Below are 22,896 nucleotides of genomic sequence, written 5' to 3'. Positions count from 1 at the left end.
ATATTTAAATAAATAAAATGGTTTGTTACTAATAATTTTGGATTTCAGAGTAGTCACATAAAATTGCTCAAAACTTTTAGGTGCTCAATTTTTTATTTCCAAATGCCATTTTGTTAATTTGCAGTATATAGAAAAAAAATAATTTAAACTAAATCCGCATTCACTGTGACAGTCCTTTCCAACATCAACAGCGTTTCTCTTTTCTTTGCAGTAGATATGAAAAGAAAAATCTATTTTAATCCATATATTGAGGTCTTGTTTAATTAATAATTCGCGATGGCCAAAATATGAGTCTGTTTTCGCTAAAAATGCTTCTAAATATCAAAATAAATTAATAAATAATAGTTGTAATTTTATTATATCTATAATCTAATAAAATAATTTTGAATTTTAATTTTCCTCGTTGTCATTTTCTGCGTCCATCATTATTATTCTAGCACTGTATTATCGTTAGTCATCATAATCTTCCTTCACCTCAGCTTTAGCAGCTGCCATCAGCCGCACCGCTCCTGTCCGAGTTTGCTTTAGAAAGTGAAATCTTATTGGCTGGCGGTGCAGCGCTACGGCGTCAGGTGATTCAGTGCCAGCCACTACTCTCGCTATTCCTCGGAGTGGATAAATAACTCGCTGGTCTCTCAACCCGGATGCTGAGCCAAAACTATTGATGATTTTGCCCAGTGAGCAGCGCTGTGGGCAGAGCAAGGGGGCGGAAATATTCCAGTACCCTTGAAGCGGACAGCTGCCACCGGATCTACACTCTGCTGACCACCGGGCTCCGCATCCGAGCCGGGACGGCAGGTGGATCATAATTCATACCAAACACAGGGGAGGGTGTGATCGCCACACTGAAGGCAAACACGTCTCCTGCTCCTGCAAGATCGTGACCACTTGCACGCCACTGAGGAGGTAGTGAAAGGGTGAGAAAGAGAGTGGAAGAAAGAGAAAGGGGGGGAGGAGAGAGGAGCATCACTACAGAGAGAGAGATGGCGGAGTGCGGGCGAAAGGCGCTGTCTCTCCTGGAAGCGGCCCGCTCCCGGTACGAGAGCCTGCAGATATCCGACGACGTGTTCGGCGAGTCCGGGGACGACAGCAGCGACAATCCCTTCTACAGCACCTCCGGAGACTCCGACTCTGATAACTACATAGCCGAGGTAGGTGAGGAGGATCAGCAGCAGCAGCAGCAACAGACACCCCAGCAGCACCACCACCACCATCACCACCAGAAACGAGGCGATAAGGAGAGTGGACACAGCGGGGGGACAGGAGGTGGCAGCGCAGCAGGACCTCCCGGCTCCCTATCCCGTAGTCAGGCAGAGGAGGAGGGCTGGACGGAGACTCTGCAGGATGTCACGGTCCCGCCGTACAATGATACATACGGTGAGGCACGATGGATGGGCTAATTTTTGCACTGGTGGGGAGCAAATGCTCACGGCTGTGTAGTGATTGGATAGACACAGACAGGAGTGCCGTCCGTGTTCACATTTTTCAGGTCAGGCAGGCCATTTCTGTTTGTCACAACAGCCACAAAGCAACTACTGCTTTTTTTTTTTTTTTAAACAACTGAATACTGCTCTCGTTTTTATCTCTCTCCCTCTCTCTGTGTATGTGTGCGCTTCTTGCTTGTGTGTAGTGACACATGCATCGTTAATTGCTTTATTAAGTTAATGGCAAAGGCTTAACCTTTGATGCATCACCCCTTGGTGCTGTTGTAGACATGCTGTCTTATGTGTATGTGCTCATGTTTCAGAGCTGTTTCGTTTAGAGAAACGGCATGAAGCCTCTCCTGGCTCCATGCACATGTATTATGTGCAAATTTTAGAATAAAATAAATAAATAAATGGCACATTTTGTTGCATATAAACTCAATGTGCATAACAAGAAATATCTATGCACTTTGTAGAGCCACAACTTAACCTAGCATGCATGCCTTCTGATGCTATGTAGGTGTGTGCATTCATGCAGAACTAACGCACAAATGCCAGCCTTTGTCTACTGGTACCAACAGCTTAAATGTGAGACACAAGCTCAGAGAATCCTGATTTATTCATTCGGTTATTTTCCTTTTTAACTGCACACTTCTGCAGGTCTGTTTGTGTGTGTGTGCGCAAAGGAGAGACATTTGTGTGCATGAATCGTGACAGTTAAACAGCAGTGTGTGCACCCACACTGCTCCTTCCTCTCTACCACACCATTAGACTGTCAGTCTTAAGAACAGTATTTATTTATTTAGTCCATTATAGATCAGAGAGTGGGGTTTGGGGTTTATAGTGCAGCTCTTTCAGTCAAGCTATGTTTGGATTGGTTCTCCTTGTCCATCTTTCCTGCCTCCGCTGAAGCCAAAACGATTTGTGAGAATGCCATCCTGTTTCCACCGTGACAGGATGCACTGTTGCAGACTTGGAGGGGAATCGGCATATGGCTGTAGTAGATACGGACCAAGCCCCAGTGTGCTGGCACACTACCTAGTAGGAACACACTTATTCAAATGAATAAAAAGCCCTGGCTGTAGATAACCTGCCAAGATGCCACTGCAAAGTAAGTGAACAGCACTCGCTGTTTGCAAAGAATTGTTCCCAAGCTGTTCCAGTGCAGCAAACACCGAAATGTACTACATGATCATTAAAAAAAACCCCACATATGAACAAATGAGATAAAGCTTTTAAATGTTGTTTTGGAGCTATTTGGTTCAAGAAACAGCCTGTTCCAATAAACAGAAAACTAAAAAAAAAGACACATACTAAATAACATTTATTTCTGGATTTTTTTTTTTTTTTTTTCAGATCCAGCTAACTTTAGTAATCCTGCTCTGGGATAATCTGAGCCTGGATATAAAGTGGTGTCTGTTTTAAGCACCCAAAATAGTCTGAACCAAGCTGCACTGAGCTGGGGTACCATAAGAGGTTCTTGCTGTGCCACAAATGTTAGAGGATGTTCAGTACTTCTACATCCTGGACTGTCTGACTCTATTTAGCTGTTGTGACTTTGTTGACTTAAGCTAGGGTGGCAGCAGGTGTGTTTGTATGGTCTGGTCTGATTTGTTAAAAATGCAGTCAGTGTCTGTTTGCACAAGCCACTGCAACTCTAGGCCTGCCATCCTGTATCAGGGTAGGTATGATTAAAAGCGTGGATGTAGTACTGCCAGAGCGCATAATCACACTTCAGACCTCAAGTAGCCAAGACCTTACTCTGACTTAATCAGCCCGAACAGATAAGAATGACTCCATCCTGAGCAGCATGTCTGCATAAATGTGCGTCTCCGCAGATTTTAATGGCACGAATGACGTTTCGGCAAAGTCTGTCAGTGCCCGTCTGTCTGCCTGCCCATTTCTATGTCAGTCAGTGCGTGCTGACACAGGATGTTCATATGTAATATGCTGTCTTCAAATGAGTTTGTGATGGTTGCCCCTGCAGTGCGAGGCGGGTGGCAAATGACTAGACCAAAGATTATGAACTGTAGCTCTTAGATTATATAAGCACTTTATCATGATGTCGAAGGGAATTAAAGAACTATTTATTGCTTCAGTTTGCTGAAGCTGACTGAAAGATTACTGCTCCTGTCCATATGTCAGTTCATCTGCCTGACTGTGTATTGCTACCTTGTCTGCATGAGATCTCTCAGCCATTAAAAACACTTAGACAAAGATGCATTTTATTATATTTATACATAATATTCTCTATCAATCACATAAAGGTAGAACGCTGAAGTAATTGGACTAAACAACACAAATGAAAACGTTTTTGCTTAAAGACAGTAGATATTGTTTTATTTGTAAGTCCAAAAAAAATGTAATCAATAGTCGCGGTGGTGAGAAATTGCACTTAGGTGCTGTCTCTTTAATTTCCACTAAAAACTGAACTCGGAACACATTTAGTCTATGTAAGGGTTGATGCACTTCAAATACACAGTAATCTCTCCTACTAAATCCATGGCTATAAAAGCTCTATGAGACAGATGTTTGTCCTGGGACAATGGAAATGCCACAACAGCTGATAATCGCGAGGGATTATACCTGTCTGTGTGTGCACTGTAGGTGGATTTTTCTTTTGAGCAATGTGGGAAATCGATATTTATAGGACTGCCACATAGACTAGCATCAGCTGAAAGAAGAGTTATGTAAATGATTAATCCTGTTTCATCTGATTGATGCGGGCTGGACTGACGATGAGCTGGCAGGGCTACTCAAAGAGGAAGGTTGTGTTTGCTCAGCAGCAGCAGATGAGACAATTCTATTATCCAGGAAAATGACGAGTCCTTCCTCACGCTGTATTCGTACCTCCCTTCTGAGATGAGTCGTGTTAAATCATTTTGCCTCAGTAGATCTTCAGTCTGAACGTCTGATGTTTTTATTCAGGGGTGGACTGGAAGTCATGTTGAATATTACTTTCAGCTTTCAAGTCTAATTGGATGTGAATGAGTTGATCTTTGAGCTGTGCCCTGGCTATTTCTGTGTCTTGTCTGCAAGCATCAACTGAGTGGGAGTGCTTGTATCCCACTCTGTCTTTTCTACACTTCATGTCTTGTCCTCCTGCACACTTTTAACAGTGTACTATATAGGTTGAAGTCGTGTGTGTTATCGTTAAATCCGCAAAGAAAAGAGCCTTCATTATTTTAGTTGCAGCCAGCTACACAGGGCCTGAGAAGGGAGAGTAAAAGCCTTTTTTTTAATGTTGTTCTGAGATAATGAGATTGTGCTGTTCAATCGAGCCAAAAGATGTTCTGCTCAAAGTCCAAATTACCTCTCATGGATCCAACAACCTGAGAGTGAACCAAAGCCAGTTAACTGCACTGAGTATTGACTGTGTGGCTCCAAAGCTACATCCAAAGGCAGACGGACGGAGAGCTTTTTAAATGGGAGATAAATGTTATCTCGTCCTTAACCAGCGAGGGAGAATAATTAGGTCAGGCAGAAAAGTCCCGACTACGCTTCACTGTTGCTGCCATTAGCACATTTTAGAAAACAGCTCTGATTCTTTGTTGATTAATTTTAGTTAAATTACCTATTTATCCATTGCCTTTAGCTAGTTTTGCTGCTAATTCATTAATTATGCCATTTCAAACATTTATACCGCAGCTGATGAACCTTTTTTTTTCATATTTGAGCATTTATCTATTGCTTTTAACAATTCTTTGATGTTAATGTTTGTAAATACAGTTATTTTAATTGTGTCAGGGCTTCTTTACTTTAAGCCAACAATTTAAGTTTTCGTTCAGTACTTTAAAGGATGGATCAGTCCCATCTCCATATTTTACAGTTTAACCGCGTCCTTATTTATCTTATGTTGGGCTAACTCTCTTCAGATTGGCAGCACCTGACAAACAGAAGGTTTGAACAGCATGTGTCTAGAGCTGTGGGTTGTGAACACCATATTAAGAGTATTCCCTGTATTTGACAATGTCTAAAAGTAGCGGGAAAAAACGACTCAAACAGTGTTGTTATTTGAAATTTTGGCCACGTGAGTGTTATTTTGAATGTTTATTCTTTAAGCTGTTAGCCACAGTCACACATAGGCCACAGTCTGGCATAGAGACCAGTTGGCGACTTCTTAGCAACCACCGCTTCCTAGGGAAAATTGTGCATGCCTCAACCAGTTAGTGAGTGGTTGCTGGCAGTGACTAGGTGAAACTGATCTAAAAGGGATATACGGTGCTGCACAGACAAGTTTCTTGTGAGCGGTTTGATCATCAGCACAATTAGCATGGTTCATGTCACTGTCACTTCACAGCCACCTGTTCTCTCTGCCTATGTGACCAAGGCCTACACTTTTAGACATCTCTTTAAGTTGTTCTTATGCTGCAGTTTCCAAAAAGAAGCTTCTTGCTTGATAACATAGACTTTCAATAGATTTAAGTAGTACATTATAAGGACTGTACACTGTACACTGATCACACAAACTTTACAACCACACACAGATGAAGTGAAGCTTCTGTGTTATTCCACAGGTTTAGATACATTCAAATTTCATTAATAAAAAGGCAAATCATTCTGTATAAACAAAACCATCAGTCAAATTAATTGAAATAGTGCAGATGTTTTTTAATGGCTCATGGCTCGCAAACATTAAAGCGTGATTTTGACTTATTGCCTGCCGTAACACAAAAGCAACAAGACACTGAAGCCTTCCGCAAGCATAGAAATGCCACACTTTGACTGGCACCACAGTGTGGTGGCTGTCAGGTCATGTAAACTTTCTAACTGCTGCCCTGGGCTTATGACATTCATACCCAAAAGCTGCTGATGCACGAAGTGTACTGCGTTCCTCTAATGTTTTGTTTTTTGGGGGTGTTTTTTGCTACAATGTAACACCTAAAATTAATTGATGCTTTACGTTACTGTTCTCAAGATTCTTTTGAGATGTCACTGGAGTTTATATAAGCAAGAATGAGCCTGTGTGCATCCCACACAGCTTTGAAGATGACAGCTCAACAAAATGATATTTTATTGTGTCAAAAAAAACCCTTCTACTCAGCAAAGTCAATCAAATTGAAGGCTTCGTACCAAAGTTAAAAAGCTGGGCGTAAGTGACAGTGCTGTGTGCGACTTATCCCATGTGCGATTCTCTGTCTGTCAATCAGCATAATTTTTTTTGTCATAACATTTCACTTTTGTCCTTTTTCCCAACACAGGACCTGCTCAAAAGATGCCGGCCACCGCTACAGCCTTGGACTTTTTCCAGCTCTTTGTCCCGGACAACTGCATCCAAAACATGGTCACTCAGACTAACATGTATGCCAAGAAGTTTCAGGAGCGGTTCGGCTCAGACGAAGGCTGGCGTCCCGTCACGGCCCAGGAAATGAAAGCGTTCCTGGGCTTTGTCACCTCCACCAGTGTGCACCGCTGTGAGTCAGTGCTCAGCATCTGGAGCTCGGGCTTTTTCAGCAACCAAAGCATCGCCTTGAAGATGAGTCAGTCGCGTTTTGAGAAGATCCTCAAGTACTTCCACATTGTGGCTTTCCGGCCATCACAAGGAAGCAACCAGGGCCTTTACAAGATCCAGCCCTTCCTGGACTCGCTGCAGCAGTCCTTCAGCTGCACTTTCAGACCATCACAAACACAGGTGTGTGCGTTGCGACAGGTGGCGTTTTCTTCAAGCCTCTCTTGATATTTTTAGATGCTTTCTTTCAGCTGGCAACAGATTCTTCTTGCCTTTAGGAGCACCACATTTTAACAGCACAGCTACATTTTATTATGCCTCATGAATTGCGTAGTATAAAAAGAAACGACCAAAGTTCCAGAAGTCATTTACAGGTGATGATGTTGAGGAAATCACTTTTTAGTCATCCACATCCAAAGTTTTGCTGTGTCAGCATGTTTATGTGTTCCAGTGCAATATTAACTTTCTGACCTGGAGCCATAACACATTTACACAGATGCAGAATGAGAAGGAAGAGGACAGTAATCAGTAGGTGGGGTATGAGTTGCATGTAGGTGTAGTTGCAAGGGGTATGCCAAGAGATTGTCTTATACATAGTTGTAATTTAATTAGTTTATCTCTTCTCTGACAAAATCATTTGAGCTATTTAGTTTTAGATGTAAAGCAAAAGAGAAATTTGTTGAATGACTGTTTTCAATTCAATTTGTATTTATACAGCACCAAATCACAAGGCCAGCCATATAGCTGAGAAAGCTATATGCAGTGCTGCAGTTTCACTGGAGGATATGTTTAAATATGGTAAATGGACTGGTTCTTATGTAGCACTTTTCTACTCTCACTGAGCACTGAAAGCGCTTTATACAACTCGTGCATTCACACAAGCACTTTATCTAAGGCTTTTTTTAGAGCTTCTATCTAACATTCACTCGCATTCACACTCCGATGTGCATCGGCGAGTAAATTTTTTAACAATGCTTCAAGTATTGCAAACCAGCTCATAGCTCCAGCAATGAGTCTCTGTTTGAAAAGCCATCTACACGATGACTATATATATATATATATATATATATATATATATATATATATATATATATATATATATACCTGCCTAAAATCAGACTGATCTTTCACCACTGTGCCCTTTTTAACTTAATTTTTTTTGTATTATTTTGACATGACAGCAAAAAGAGGAAGCTTTTGAATCAGTTTTCTCTTTAGGTGTGTTCTTCTTGAGCAAAAAGGCACAACAGAATTTACCACGACCTTGTTTACGTAAATCTGATGAAAATGTAACATTAAAAATGTGTCTGATTGCTCCCAGAGTTCAAGCAAAAAACAAAGATCTTACATAAGATGCAGTTTACTCTTAAAGTATTTGTTAGTAGCGGATACGGCATTGCATACAGTTCCTATAAGGGCTTTTCTTTCTTTCATAATTATAGCTAAAATATTGCAACTTAATATTCTCAGTCTTTTGCGCAGGACACTGGGGTTGCTTTCAAAAATAAGTGAACAAGTTGATTTATTTGCTGTTGTCTTTCTACTGTATGAGTGCTACAACATCATCTTCATTATGAAAGATGATGCCAGTTCTGTGATGGGAGCATTTGGGAACACAGGCACTTAAAAGCAATGCCCTCCTCATATATCATCCACATCTAATTCATCTGTGCAAATAGTTTAAATATCAATATTTTACTCTTTATTTCATTGCAGCATAGTCACTGGTTGGGTGAAGTGTGTTAACTTAAATCTAAAAATGACAAAACTGAGCCAGTGAGGTCAGCAAGTGAGTGTTGTTGGCAGTGACGGGGTTTATGTGAATCTAGGCCAGTTTGTTTTATCAGTTCATTTTCTGTATTTTCTGCTCCCGATAGTCTCTCAGAGTGGACTAGAAAATACAGACAGTCTGAAACTGTAGCTCCACTGGCAAGGAAAAAGCAATCTTCTCAATAAATGACTGCCTTCTGAGAAAGAGGGAAAGAAACAAGTGTAGTTGTTGAACTCTGAATGGCAGATAATAATGGTTTTAAATGGGATGTATTTAAGTATTTGATTTTTTTAGTCATGTTGCTGCTAGCCTGGTAGCTCGATCCTTTCAGTTCAGTTTTATTTCAGCAGTACCTTCAAGGGGCTGTATATTGCAAGGTAAAAACCCTACAAAATATTCAAGAGAAATTTCCAACAATCAGACGATCCCAGTGGGTGACAGTAGGAAGGAAGAACTCCCTTTTGACAGGAAGAGGCCTCAGCAGAACCAGGCTCTCAACCAGGGGTTAAGAAGACGCCTACAGATTGGCATTGGCAGCATTGGCAGCTGTCCACTTCCTGCTGTGACAAAACAAATTTCCCACGTTTGGGACTAATAAAGCTTATCTTATCTTATCTTATTGTTGCTGTTGTTGGGCTCCACGCAGTCCTTGAGCTGCCTCTCCAGTGAGTATGGAGTAAGGCCCTGAAGGTGACAGCTGTTGTGAACTGCTGCTGCATGAATAAAATTGAACTAGACTAAATTGAATATAGTGCAACTCCAACAGTGGGGAAACAGTCATTGTTCAGCTCTCCAGGAGAACAAATCAAGAGACCCATTTCAGAGGTCACTAATATACATGGGTAACAGCTAGGTGGTCAGCTCCCAGACAGGTAAATGTAGGAGTAGGGGGGGCTTAGCAATGCAATATTGAAAATAGACATAGTTTGCATCTAACAGTTAATCATGTAGAGAAGAATTATGGGGGAAAAAATGCGCTCTGTTTTTTTTTTTCTCTAACAAACTCTAGCATGTTCCTCGAGATACTCCTAACAGTGATGCGTCACATATTCTATGTCCATTAGATCTGTGCTGGGGTTAGTTTTGCATTCGCTCAGATCATGTCTGGACTGCTTTATTGCTGCTGTATTGATTTGCAAGTGTAAAATAATTATTCAGAAAGCCATTAGAAGACATCCACTCGAAGACGGTGAACAAATGAATGGTTTTATTTTCTCAGACAAATGATTTACTTCAAACATTTTGAAATGTAATCACTTTGGTTTCAGCTGTAATAAGATGAGAGAAGACGTCACTGTGCAGCTGTGCCGCAGCTACAACATGAATTATTTCTTAGGCTGTTGTGGTCTGGGTGACATCATCCATCCGAAGTCTAGATGGCCTCATTTATTTTTAACTTTTATGACTCCGTGATTCCATATTTGACTGGAAAATGACTTGTTGCTAGAGCAGCACGGAAGTGCTGGTCGCCACTCGGTTAGTCAAATCATGATGGGCTGGGCGGGAAGAAGAGGCAGGGAAAACACCGGAGGAAGGGAGAGCCCTGAGAAATTTAAAATGCAAATATTTGCCGAGTATCAAAACCAATGTGTATCTTTGGATTTATGACTGTTGGCTTTTAAAATACTTTCTTTGTTTCTCGTTCACCATTTGGAAAAATAAGGGGGGGAGACTTGCACATTCATCCTAGTATTTAATGACTGTGGGCTTAGGGGAAATAATATAGAACATACAAATAAAAATCAGTTTGTAACAACTGTACATTTCATATCAAACCCAATTCTGACAGCTGTCCAGAATGCAAATATATTCAGCTTAGTGTCATAGAAAGCAAAGAAAATCAGTTTTAGTTAAAGAACTTATGAGTAATGAGTAATTTAACTCTTTTTTTGTGTGTGTGTGTGTGTGTGTGTGTGTGTGTGTGTGTGTGTGTGTGTGTGTGTGTGTGTGTGTGTGTGTGTGTGTGTGTTAAATTGATTGTCTTAAAGAATGAGAATCATAAAATCGTGTGTTTCTAAGGGCACCCTGAATTTTCTTCTTATACAAATGAACACCTTTTTTTCTCTCTCTCTATTTTTGCCACTCCGAGAAAAAGTTAGTCACACCTTATTTATTTGGGGATTTTATTTTGTTTTTTATATATTTTTGTCTATTTTCATTTGAATGGAGAATCATCCATGCTAAAAAGAAAACTAAATATAAAAAGGCTTCCACTGTTTGGATGAATCCAGGCAGAGAAGGAAGTTATAATGCATAAATGTAAAAGGTATGGACAACGTGAAGATGAAACATCAAAATGAAGTGAAAGTGACAAGGCAGAAGTTATTTTTCGGAGGGGTTTGCAAACAGAGCTGCACGAGTGAGAACATGTTTCTGCTGACAAAGTGTTTTTTGTTTTTTTACTATCACGCTCAAACACATACAGGACTTGCGAGAATCTTCATTTGGCCGCCTTCTCTCTTTAAACTCTTGGTGTGGTATTAAATCATACACAATCTCATTCTTATCTCTCACACAGGAAGCCTCACAAGGGAAAACTAGTTATGTTCATTAGCACCTTTTTGCTTTTGATGAGGCTATGCAATGTATGTATGTAAAAATTCACTTAGACCCATGTTTCAGGTTCTTCATGAGCCCTTGATAGATGAGGACCCAGTGTTCATCGCCACTTGTACAGAAAGAGAGCTGAGGAAGAGAAAGAAGAGGAAGTTCAGCCTCTGGGTCCGACAGTGCACCTCCACCGGTTTTATCTGTCAGGTATCTGCACACAATACTCGATGTGTTTGTATGTGATTTGGAGACACGGAGGTGGGAAACTTCCTTCAGAATCACAATTGTTTCAGGTGTGATTTGAGAGTGAAAAATTACATTAGAGGAGATGAAAAAGAAATGATTGCATGTCTTTGTCTGCTTTGATTCTATTTTGATTTGCTGCTTTGCAACTTCATGGCAGAAATATAAAATTTGTTTTATTAAATATGGCATACAGAAGTCTCGAGCGTGCCTGAAGTCAAGTAAGAAAGGCTTTCATGAAAATATCAGAGGCTTTGATCTTCGCTAGATTTCAAATCTTATTCTTTGAATGTTGCATCATTTAGCATTCAATCTATTACTTTTCACAGAAAATTATTATATATTTTTTTTATACTGGTAAATTTATGTGCAACAAACTGCACGGTTTGAGTTTAAAATGGATCACATGAAAAGCCTTCTGGGTAAAAAATATTGTCTTTTGATGTTGGTTTTGAGTGGAAGCGCTACTAGCTCAAGCAGGCACATCTCAGGCAGGCAGAGCTGCTCTGACTAACAACCTTGTCCTTACTGCAACCTTCCACTCCTACGCCGGTTGGTTATGTAATACACCCATTTAACTGAGACCCTGCATGGAAGGACTAACAGACCTGTCCAACTCTGAGCATTACAGAGCTCATTATACAGTGGGAAAACAAATTCAAATTCAAATTTTATTTGTCACACACACACACACACACACAACCATACACAGTATGACATGGGGGGAAACAAGAGAGAACATGCCCCAAAAGATTTTGTTCGTGCAGTTTTTTTTGCTAAACTTGATGCACTTTTTATGCATCAGCCTTCCTCAGTGTTAATCATAGTGTGCATGTTGTGCAGGTCACCCACATTCAGCCACCCACACACATGCAAGCTCACGCAAGCAAACACACAAACATTTGCATTGGTATACTTGACAGGAGACCATGTTTTTAATACCAGTGATACCCAGCTACAGTTTATTAGTTAAAGGCTTCTGCTCCCTCAGTGGAGATGAATGGAATTTCACTTGTGCTCACAGCAATGAAAAACGACATTAGAAATTCAACATCAACACATATTTCCAGAAAGACTGCCCTACTTACTCAGACATATCACTTCTGTTAGAGGAAGAGTTTTATAGGGTGAAACTTGTTTGTTTGTTTGTTTTTTCGTTTATTTGGTCAACAATCACCACAGCTATGTCATCAAGTAAATAGGAACCCCAACCGTTACCTTAACCTAAATCTTATTCTGACCACCAACAATGAAGGCTGAGAACTCGTTTTTAAAGTCTTCTGGGTTTTAAAGTAAAAATAAAAGAGATCAAACACAAATGCAGTATGTATTTTATTTTCCCTTAAACAAGAAAGTCTTGTTCCTGCTCAATTTAGAGGTCGCCACAGCGGGTCATCTACCCCTTATACCCAACATCCTTCTCTTTCACACCGTCCTCTGTATTTCCTCCTTCACTACATCCATGATTTTTTTCTTTGGTCTTCCTCTTTTCTTCCTGCCTGACAGCTCCATATTCAATATCCCCTGTCCAGTATATCTGTTATCCCTCCTCTTCATATGTTCAAACCATCTCAGCCTTGCCTCTCTAACTTCGTCTCCAAGCTCCTCGATGCTCTGATATACATATATTATGGTCACTTAGAATTAAATGAGCACCTGCAACTCTGGCATCTCCGGTTCAGTTCTTTGTCTCTTTGTCAGCATCCTTTTGTCTCTAAACCATGAATCATAGCAAATGTCACTGCCGTCCTGTAAACCTTTCACACTTGGTGTCACAAATCACTCCTGACACCCAAAATTCAAATTCCTTATCCACACTAATGCGTTTTTGTTCAAAAATGCATCGTTTTCTCTCCGTTTTGGCTTCCCGTCCACACTGAAACTACGTTTTTCCCGAAGGAAAACGCATCATTCTCAAAACGCTCTCGAAAATGCATACATTTGATTTTCGAGACTTTCGAAAACGAAGACGCATGTTAGTCATGTGATGCAGTCATGTGACCAATTAAACAAAGATAGCGGAGGGCATTATACAGCAGTTTTGTTTGCCCTGTTAAAGATTAATATCAGTTTGTACATGCTCCAGATAGCTTTTCTTCAAATTCTTTAACTCTCACTCGCTTTTGCAACTTTGTACTTTTGTGTTACTCTCAGCAACAACTCCACCTCATTGTTAGTCCATTTAAAAAACTCGGTGCTTTTCCTCGACATTTTGCAGCGACGTTTCAAAGAGCCGGAAAGTAAATAAACGGCAGACAGAAATGAAGCAGGCCGAATCTTCTTGCGTTTCACGCATGCGCAGGACTGGAACCTTAAGCGTTTTCGGCTGTTTCAGGCGCAACTGTGAAAACGACTGAAAACGCCAGTGTGGACACGGAGCGTTTTCAGACGAAAACGCCGTTTTCAAATCTACCTGGGCTGGTGTGGACGTAGCCTAAGTTTGAGAACCTCCATCACTTGATTTTGTTAGAGAAAAAATGCTGCAATGGAAAAAATCGACAAAATATCAGAACAACTTTCAAGGGCTGGATGTTCATGAGTACAGCTGTTTAAGGAGAGAAAAGCAAGATGATTAAAGAATGTAAACACATGATCTGGAGTAGGATCAAACGACCTATTGAATAAAACTCAGTTGCATAATTCACACTTTCAATAGAGGGGGAAAATATACAGAAGCAGAGAGAACAACATAAAGACTCTTTAGAGAGACAAGACAAGATTGGACCAATACTTGTGCAACTTCAGAAACAGAATGCACAGAGATTAGCAGTAGAGCATGCCAACATTTTTCTGCTCATGCACAAATTGACCCAGACTTTTTGGACAGTTGGGTTGTAAGAACAAGAAGACAATAATACAACTTTGAGAGTCAGATACTTTTTATGATGAGATCAACATTTGGCATACAACTGTGTACACTAAAGGGTAAGTGTTTCCTTCTTTAGCCTGGAAGTAGGCCAGAATAGCATTAGTGGAGTGAGGAGTATCCTACACAGAATGTTAATTTCCCTTCTTTTTTTTTCTTTTTCATTTAGTTAAATTGCTTTACATAAAATAAAATAATCAAACCATTCATTATTTTTCTTGTAATCTGACCGTTTAAAACAAGTTGTGTGCAAGAAGCATCGCAGAGCCTGTCATTTAAAGCCGTATTCCATTATCCCATCCATTTAACAAATAAGCATTAGCATTCACGGTGACTGCAGGCGTTTGGCAGTCACTCAGTGTTCACCAGTCCTCTGTACACTGACGTGTGTCTCCATTGAATTCTGTGTCTAAATGAATTGCATCGAGGGAGAGGGGGGAAAAAAAATCAAAGAAATAAAATGAGTTAATGGAGCGAATCAATGAGATTCCATTAGCCAGTGTACCACACAGGGATCCACAAAACACACACACACAAACGCATGGACAGGCCACTTAGTTTAATAGCTATGGGTCTTGCGTAGATGCCGGCTAATCAGGCTAATGCCAATCAGCTCCCAAACGATAGTAGAAAGTTCAAAAGGCACACAGAGCCATCTATGGGTGTACATTTCTGTTTGTTCAGTCTTGATAATAGCTTTCTTTGGGCCCTAAGGACTGCATCATGTTCCGGGAATCATATCTACAAATGCTTCATGTATGTTAAACTAGGAGGCAAAGCTCAGCTTGCATTGATCTATAGTTTGTACAAAAGTCTTGAGCCGCCCCTCGTTTCATGGCTTGAAGTGGCTTGAAGTGGGTGATCATGAAAATAAATCCAGAAACTGAGATATTTAAGGAAATTTTGATCCACAAAAATAAAATTTTTCTGCCAATCATTTTATGGTTCAGGCTTTAAAGGGGTAATTCTCATCTTGGAAAAACAAGCCTCCTCAAATCTCCACTGTAGAGTCAGGTGTGACAGTAGCTTGACTCACAGATCAAACCAGCTACATTTGGTTTGAAATTTCACAGAATATCCTAAGAAGCACCAAAATATTATTTCATGCCACTGGCATTACCTTTAGTGTTGTACTTATACCCCTGATATTTCATGCTGGAGTCTCCATCTTAATGTAACCTGATGTTTTATGAGTCCAAATACATTTTTATTTCAGTTCCACAGTATTTTCTCCCTCAGGATACACTTTAATTCAAAGTCTCTACTGCAATTTTGTAAATTGAACATTACAGTTTCTCTAGGGTTTAGACAGCAGCCTCTGTAAGCTAGAAAAGTAAAAATGTTTGCATCCACACGTCCTGACTTGATCCCCCCCCTCTTCTGCAGATCGCAGTCCATCTGAAAGATGGCCAGGGTACAGATGGTCTGGCCACCTTGAAGAACAAACCTCAGCTCCACAGCCTTGTGGCTAAGCAGCTCTGCCAGAACATTTCCGGAAAAAACGCCATCATCTTCACTGGGCCATCCATCACGAGCCTCAGCCTCTTCACAGAATTCAGCAAACAAGGTATGCAAAGAAGTTTCTGCAGCAGATTATGTCTGCTGCTTGTTCTTTGCTTGGTCTTGTTCTTTTCCCTTCCCTAATTGTTACTTTGTTGTGCACTTTGTAATCTATCTCCATCTCTCCATACCTCCCCTTTTTGCACTTTAAAAAAATGTGGTTATTCATTTTTAATGATGGTGTGATTATACCATCCCCAGGCGAAACAGCACGCACAGGACAGCAGTATTCTCTATTCTATTCTAAGATAAAACTACAAAGCCAGACAGTATGCATGTCGAATAATTTATTTTTTCATCTCTTATCCGTATACTGAGGGTGAACTTGCTAAATTACACAGATGCCTTTGTTACTCTCCCAACAGTGCTTTCACCAAACTTGTCAGTCCCCCAAATTATCTATTTTTTTAAAGCTAACTAGCATTTAAGCTAACTAATCTGAGTTAAAGGAACTTTGAGTGTGGAACATTATAAGGCGATTGCATCGTCTCCAAATAGCCAATCTGTCTGAGAGTGTCTGCAATTTCACTCAGTCAGATTGATTAATGTTTGCAAATAATTGCCATCTATTTTATAAAAGCAGGCAACACATTGCAGTCAATCAGAGTCACAAAGAAGAATCCACGCACACCCTCGTCATCCTGTTGGGCAGGTGCTGAGTCAAAAAAAATGTGAGAGAAGAAGAAATAACAGTTCACACACTGAAGAACTCCAGATTCCTTATTTATTGCATCTAGTGACGTTGGTCATCAGACCATCATCTGATTAAGAGCAGGTGTGCTCGAAACATCACTAGATGTCAACTCAAATAGTTGCTGGTTGTATTTGCTAGATAAAAACAAGTTTGGTGAGCGACTTTGCAGTTCAATTGCTGTCTAGCAGCAACTGCGTCCAGCCAGGTTCGGCCTGGACTTTGAATGTAAGCAACTAATGAGTTTGTGTGAATTTCTGTGTAGGTAGATATGCAACATATTTGTGATTTTTGGCAATTTGACACAGTTGATCCCTGTATTATCATAAAAAGATTGCATGTATTTGCCAACTTGATGCAGTTCTGTCACAAACCAATAGCAGACTGAAGCAGACACAGCAAAGTCTCTTTGAAAGTGGCAAATGACTACGAGTGGCCAAGTTTGATAGTACCAGTCTCCAACTGGTTTTCCTAATGTGAGTGTAGCATTAAAAAATTGAACGAATTGTCATGACTGTTAGGATGGATGTGTTTTTTACTAGTGCTCGACATCGATCCTTACAGGTTTGCAATGCACTGCAAAAGATTGTTTATTGCCTTTTGACTTACATAGTAAATCATGAAAGATTAAGCGTTTTGCCTTGTTGGAGCTTGAAAAATCAATAGACAGGTAAAGTAGACACTTTACCGGACACTTCATTCAAACACCTGACAATGAAAATCTGAATCAAAAGTGTTTGAGTCACTCTCAGTATGTTTTATTCATAATCTGTGGCGGGAGTCATAAAACCGATGCTTTTGTTTCGGAGATATTGGGATTTAAATGTTTTAATGCTGTCAATCCAGCTGTGATACTCTGATATTTGTGCTCATTATACATTTTTATTTTAATATGAAAATATACATTTACTTTGTTTGCTTCTTTTACATTAATACTGAAAGTGGGATAATGTGAACATGCTATAAAAGCTAAACACAATCAATGCAAGCAGAGAATAAACATTCAGCTCAACAGCTCCTCTGATAAGTTTTCATTTTTACATTTTTTTTTTTTTGTTGTATTTTTGCTGAAGAATAATTGGCAATTTTAAACTCAACCAAGCGGAGCTTCATTATGTCAAGAAAATGAAGCCTGCAGATATAATCATCATTTTCTTTTTCTAATTAGTTGAATCAGCCCAAAAAAGCCCAGTTCTGAGCCTGTGAATGCATCGTCTGACATCTTTCCTTCAAATTTATCTTGCTGGATTAATTAGCTGAGGTAATTACTCCATATTACTCCGCAGTACTTACTGTGGACATGCGTGCATGTACTACACAGATAGAAATCAGTTTGCAAATGGAGACCAAATCAGTGGCAGTCAGCCAGATGATTGTTTTGTGTCTGCTGGATGGAAGAAAAAAAAGAGAAAGTTTCAGGAAAGAAAGGGATACACAAAAATCACTGCAACTAACAATCACTCCTGACTTTAATTGTTGACTCATTTTTTCCCTTAAAGAATCACTCAATAATTTAGTGTAGTGTATAAAATGACTAATGCCCATAGCAATTTCCCAAAAGCCCTAGCTGACAGATTTGATTAGTCCAGTCAAGACTGCAAAAAAGCATTCATTTCACACAACAGAAGTCTTTTGAGAAACTGTCTATTAGTACAATTATCTGCTCAGAAGCCAGTTTGTCGGATAATTGTGTCCAAAATGCATCAAAAGGCAAGAATATCACAAGCACAATGAAGACGTCCAGTAAAAATAAATTGAGGCAGCACGAAGCAGATAGCTGCCAGCTGTGCCTGCAGCAACATGTCATCCCAAGGTGGTTCGCCCTTAATTATGAGTCATTTTAAGCCTTAGTACAATATATACGAGTGGGTTATACAAAAATTCACCTCCAGACGTTGGCTATGAATGGGGGAAATTATCCATAGAGAATGTAAAGATGTTTATTTCTACTGCAACATTGTCCATTTTATCATGACAGTATATTCTCCTTGTCGAAAACCAAAAAGAGCTTACAAACTGAAAGTTCTCCAGGAGTCAGAAAGCAGGTGGAACTGCCATTAGAGACCTTTGCAGTTTGGAAAACAACCCTTCCTCAAATAACCATGGAAACGGCTCAAAAGTGGAGAAATGATGACTGCAAAATTCCCTAAGCTGTTTTGCGGAAAGCTCTGGCACCTGTATCGCCGGAGATAACCTTAGAGCAACCCTAATTTACAGATTCTTAGTAATCAAATGTCCAGGAAAGGACAGTTTCAAAGACTTTGCATACTTATTGTGGAAGGATGATCGCACCTACACCTTTAAGACCACCCATGAGTACTATTTCCAGATGGTTGGACAGATGGGGGGGTCACTGGTATGAAATGGTGTGATTATCTTTGTCAGGTGTAAACAGGACTGTTGCCTGGAGCACATCTGCTTCAACCCTGAAGAATGGGAGAACATAAAATCCAAACTTGACTCTTTTTCTTTTTTTATGCATGTCCTCCCTGCCTTGTACAGCCCAGTTATAGGAAAAAGACAATGAATCATATCTACTGCATTTTCAAATTAAAATGTATTTGTTTTTTGCAGCACAGTTCTGCAAATGTTTCTGGGTTAACGCCTCGTTAATAGTTGATGACGTGGTTTTACCCTCAAGTGGCCATTTTAGGAACTGCAGTTTTTGCTATTTGCCACGATCATCCTAATTGTCTCTCTGTCCCTCTCCAGATATCTATTGCTGTGGTTTGCTTAGCACCAGGAAGAGCGACTGTACAGGCTTACCGCAAAGCATGCTGGTCTGTGGCTCCACGCCTGCTCAGCGTGGCCAGTCTCGCATAATGATGAAAGGCAGCATGTCGCTGATCAGCTGGTACAACAAAGGACACTTCAGGTTCCTTGCCAATGCCTATTCCCCAACAAAAAAAGGTAAGAAGATCATTTCCCAAAGCATTTCCCCACTACAGGAAACTTCGTTTTTCCTGGAATTAAATAAAAGGAGCTTACTATTAGAAATTATTAATATTTCAGTGCACAAAATCCATTAATTTTAGTAGAAAAACACAAAAGCAAAGACTTTCGGTTGTCGTTATTAAGAATTAGGAGTTTTTTGGGGGAAACTTTGGCTAACTGTACTGTCATTTGTGGATGCAAGTCACCATCTAGAGAAACTGGCACATCATTAAGCATTTATGTCACAGAGAATCAGTGCGAGCTTCTAATCCGTGGTAATCCATTTCCAGGAGGCGCCAAAAATCATGATATTCCCTTCCTCTTATAGAATAATCCACTCTTCATTATCCAGTTTTGTTAGGTTTTAACTCTAAATGAAGGTTGCAGTCTGCGTTTGTGCTCTTTGAGTGAAGAGTGCTGCAGTGAAGCAGGAAAAGTTAGGCTGTTATCATCCGGCATTGATTTTCCTTTCCCCTCTGCGTGTATATGTGTGTGACTGTTTTTCACTTTGTGCTTGTAGTACTTAATTGATGGAGTTTACTTTTGTACTGCCAATAATTATACGGTAATTAGTTTAAATGGGTCTAGTTTTTGCCTCTCACTGTGTTTGCGTCAGGGCTGATCATTAAGAGGAAAAGTGGGGAGATCCCGTGTCCTTTGGCTGTTGAGGCCTTTGCGGCACACCTCAGCTACATCTGCAAATACGACGACAAGTATAGCAAGTATGTGCACCGTTTTACACAACATTACTTGTTACCAAGAATATTTTACACCACAATGGATTTTAAATCAAACAATCAAGATGTTTTCAAACTTTCAACTTTAATTCAGGGGCTTTGACTAAAGTGTTACATTAGATTTGGGGGTTTTACACACATTTTTATACGTAGTGCTCGATTTTCCGAGGCTCAAAGTAATTAAACAGACCGAAATTATTTCAAATGTGGTGATTGTTTTTATTATTTGGATAAAAATCCTCTGTAGTCAATGACTGCCTGACGTCTACATCCCATGGAGATCATCAAATGCTGAGTTTCTTGCCATGAGATGCTCTGCCAGGCTTTAACTGCAGCCACCTTCAGGTCTTTCTACCTTCACTTTTGAATTTAATAAGTAAAAAGCGTGCTCTATTGGATTGAGATCAGGTAGCTGACTTGGCCATTGAAGAATATCCTTCTTCTCTGCTTTGCGCTTGCAGTATGCTCTGGACCATTATTCCTTTTCACTGTGAAGCACTGTCCGATCAATTTTTCACCATTTGTCTGAATTTGAATCTGATCTCATCTCACTAGTGACCTGGTTTCACTGGCAGCCATACATGACCCTACTTCCACTATATTTGACAGATGATGTTGGATCATGAACTGTTCTGTCTTGCTCAATACTTTTCTCTTGGTTTAATTTGTCCAAATATATTTTTTCAGAGCTTTGCAAACTTTTTTTAGATGTTTTCCTGTATAGTCTTATTTGGCCTTCTTGTTCTTGATTGTAACCAGTGGTTTGCACCTTGTTGTGAACACTGTATTTTCATTCATTAAGTTATCTGTTGATTGTAGACTTTTACAACGATACATCCACCTTCTCAAGAGTGTTCTTGACTTGGTTAGATGTTGTGAAGTTGTTGTTGTTGTTTTTTTCCACTACAGAAATAATTCTATGATTGTGTCCTTTTTTAGTTTTCTTCTGTGGTCTTTTTTGGGTGTTACTGAGCCATCCAGGTCATTTCTTCTTTTTAAACCTGCTGATTTGGCCCTTGTTTGCACTGAAATTGCTTTGGATCTCATATTTAAAAAAGAAAACAACGCGCAAGTTCAACACTTGGAATAAACGTGTTCACCCGTTCATAAAACTATATCCGTCAATTGTCCAATTAATTTTAAGCCTCTAAAAAAATGGAGGACTATGTATGACTGTAAAAAAAGTTAACATTAATTAATTAAAGCTAAAAGTCTGCACTTCGATCACATCTTGATTGTTTGATTTAAAAACCCAGAGACAAAATTGAAAAATCTGTTGGGCCTATATGTTTTTGGACAATAACTATAGATAGTCAAACGAAATCATATTATTTACATCTTTGCAAAGAGATTCAGCAGTAACCGGCTCATTTCTCCACACAGGTACTTCATCTTCCACAAGCCTAACAAGACATGGCAGCAGGTGTTCTGGTTGAGCATCAGTATTGCCATCAACAACGCGTACATCCTATACAAGATGTCTGACGCCTACACAGTCAAACGCTACAGTCGAGCGCAGTTTGGAGAGAGACTGGTCAGAGAGCTGCTTGATCTAGACGACTGCTCCCCCACACAGTGAGGAAGAGAAGGAGGAGGTTGATGAAGACAGAAGGAGCTCACAACAAAAACACTTAACACAACCCCCCCCCCCCTCCCCACACACACACACACACACACACACACACACACACACACACACACACACACATACATTCACGCTCAACCTTACAGACTTTGCACTCTGTGTCTATGTAATAATACTGAAGCAGTGCCAAGCCTATTTCTCTCTTCCTATAGTGGTTTTTGTGGCTCTGTAAATATTCATTAACACACAACTGCATATTACACAATAATCGTGAGCCATGAGACTCGACTGCAATCATTAACCCCGCAGATTTACTAAGGATTTGTCAACAGGAGCTTTTTCACAAGCAGAGCTGAATGATGGAACAGGAAAAGCAAGAAGATTTCACTCCTAAATGATGTCAGCTTCAAGTTTTAACGAGTTAAATTATTTATACAAGCCTGAATGAAACTTCTGCACAAAGTGTCCAAACCCCATAACCGTCAGGCTGAAAGGCTACATGTAGCTCAATATTTACACTCTGCAAAAACACCTGTAACAAAGTCTTAGTAAACCAGGAATAAGGTGTGTTCACACGCTGCATGCGTTAAGAATCTCGATTGTGATGTTTACTTGTTCGGTGTGAAAATGATTTCTGCTCCAGGTGAGTTTTGAAAATTTGTACGTGTGTATTTAGTAAGTGGAAACTGCCGTTTGTGTGTGCGACATTGAGCCAGAGGATGTAAATGTATGGCTTTTGTGACCCAGATGTGTTGTGTTGCTGCATATTGTACCTATGAGAGAAAGTCAGTCGCTATAAAGCCACACCCAGCAGTGTGCCACAGCTCCACAGCCTCCCAGAAAAGACCAAAAAGAGTCTTTAAAAAGTTCCTTCTTCCAGTTTTTTTTTAATTGTAATAAGTAATATGAAATAAACGGCAATAAAGTTAAAGCTAGGAAAACATTCCTAGGTTTTGTTTTGTTTATCAAAGAGTTTGCTTCTTGAACTCAGGTTAGCTGTGTGTGTAGGTGTTGATTTTATTTGACCACAGAAATTAACAACTCCACAACTGTTACCAAATATTACCCAATCTTGATTGGTACACA

At 39.9% G+C, this 22,896-nt stretch overlaps 1 protein-coding gene across 1 annotated transcript; it reads left to right on the top strand.

Moving 5' to 3' along the window:
• Nucleotides 1-12: 12 nt before the first annotated feature.
• pgbd5 (piggyBac transposable element derived 5) lies at nucleotides 13-21,942 on the top strand. Its single transcript, XM_085427825.1, has 7 exons — nucleotides 13-1,377; nucleotides 6,626-7,056; nucleotides 11,267-11,401; nucleotides 15,690-15,870; nucleotides 19,267-19,464; nucleotides 20,105-20,210; nucleotides 21,609-21,942. Exons 1-7 carry the CDS (start codon nucleotides 984-986, stop codon nucleotides 21,802-21,804), a joined length of 1,641 nt encoding a protein of 546 aa, XP_085283951.1. The 5' UTR covers nucleotides 13-983; the 3' UTR covers nucleotides 21,805-21,942.
• The last annotated feature ends 954 nt before the right edge of the window (nucleotides 21,943-22,896 follow it).

The sequence above is a fragment of the Rhamphochromis longiceps genome, linkage group LG13 (assembly GCF_057381845.1).
Source record: "Rhamphochromis longiceps isolate RC_006_pf linkage group LG13, R_longiceps_female_GT1.1, whole genome shotgun sequence".
NCBI classification, from domain to species: Eukaryota; Metazoa; Chordata; class Actinopteri; order Cichliformes; family Cichlidae; genus Rhamphochromis; species Rhamphochromis longiceps.
Note: the sequence above shows the minus strand (reverse complement) of the source record. Positions and strands in the feature narration are given on the sequence as shown.

Coding starts and splice junctions, on each gene's coding strand:
- pgbd5 (XM_085427825.1), top strand. CDS start 984: ATGGCGGAGTGCGGGCGAAAGGCGCTGTCTCTCCTGGAAGCGGCCCGC. Junction 19,465..20,104: donor CTATTCCCCAACAAAAAAAG/GTAAGAAGATCA, acceptor TGTTTGCGTCAG/GGCTGATCATTAAGAGGAAA. Junction 20,211..21,608: donor TACGACGACAAGTATAGCAA/GTATGTGCACCG, acceptor TTCTCCACACAG/GTACTTCATCTTCCACAAGC.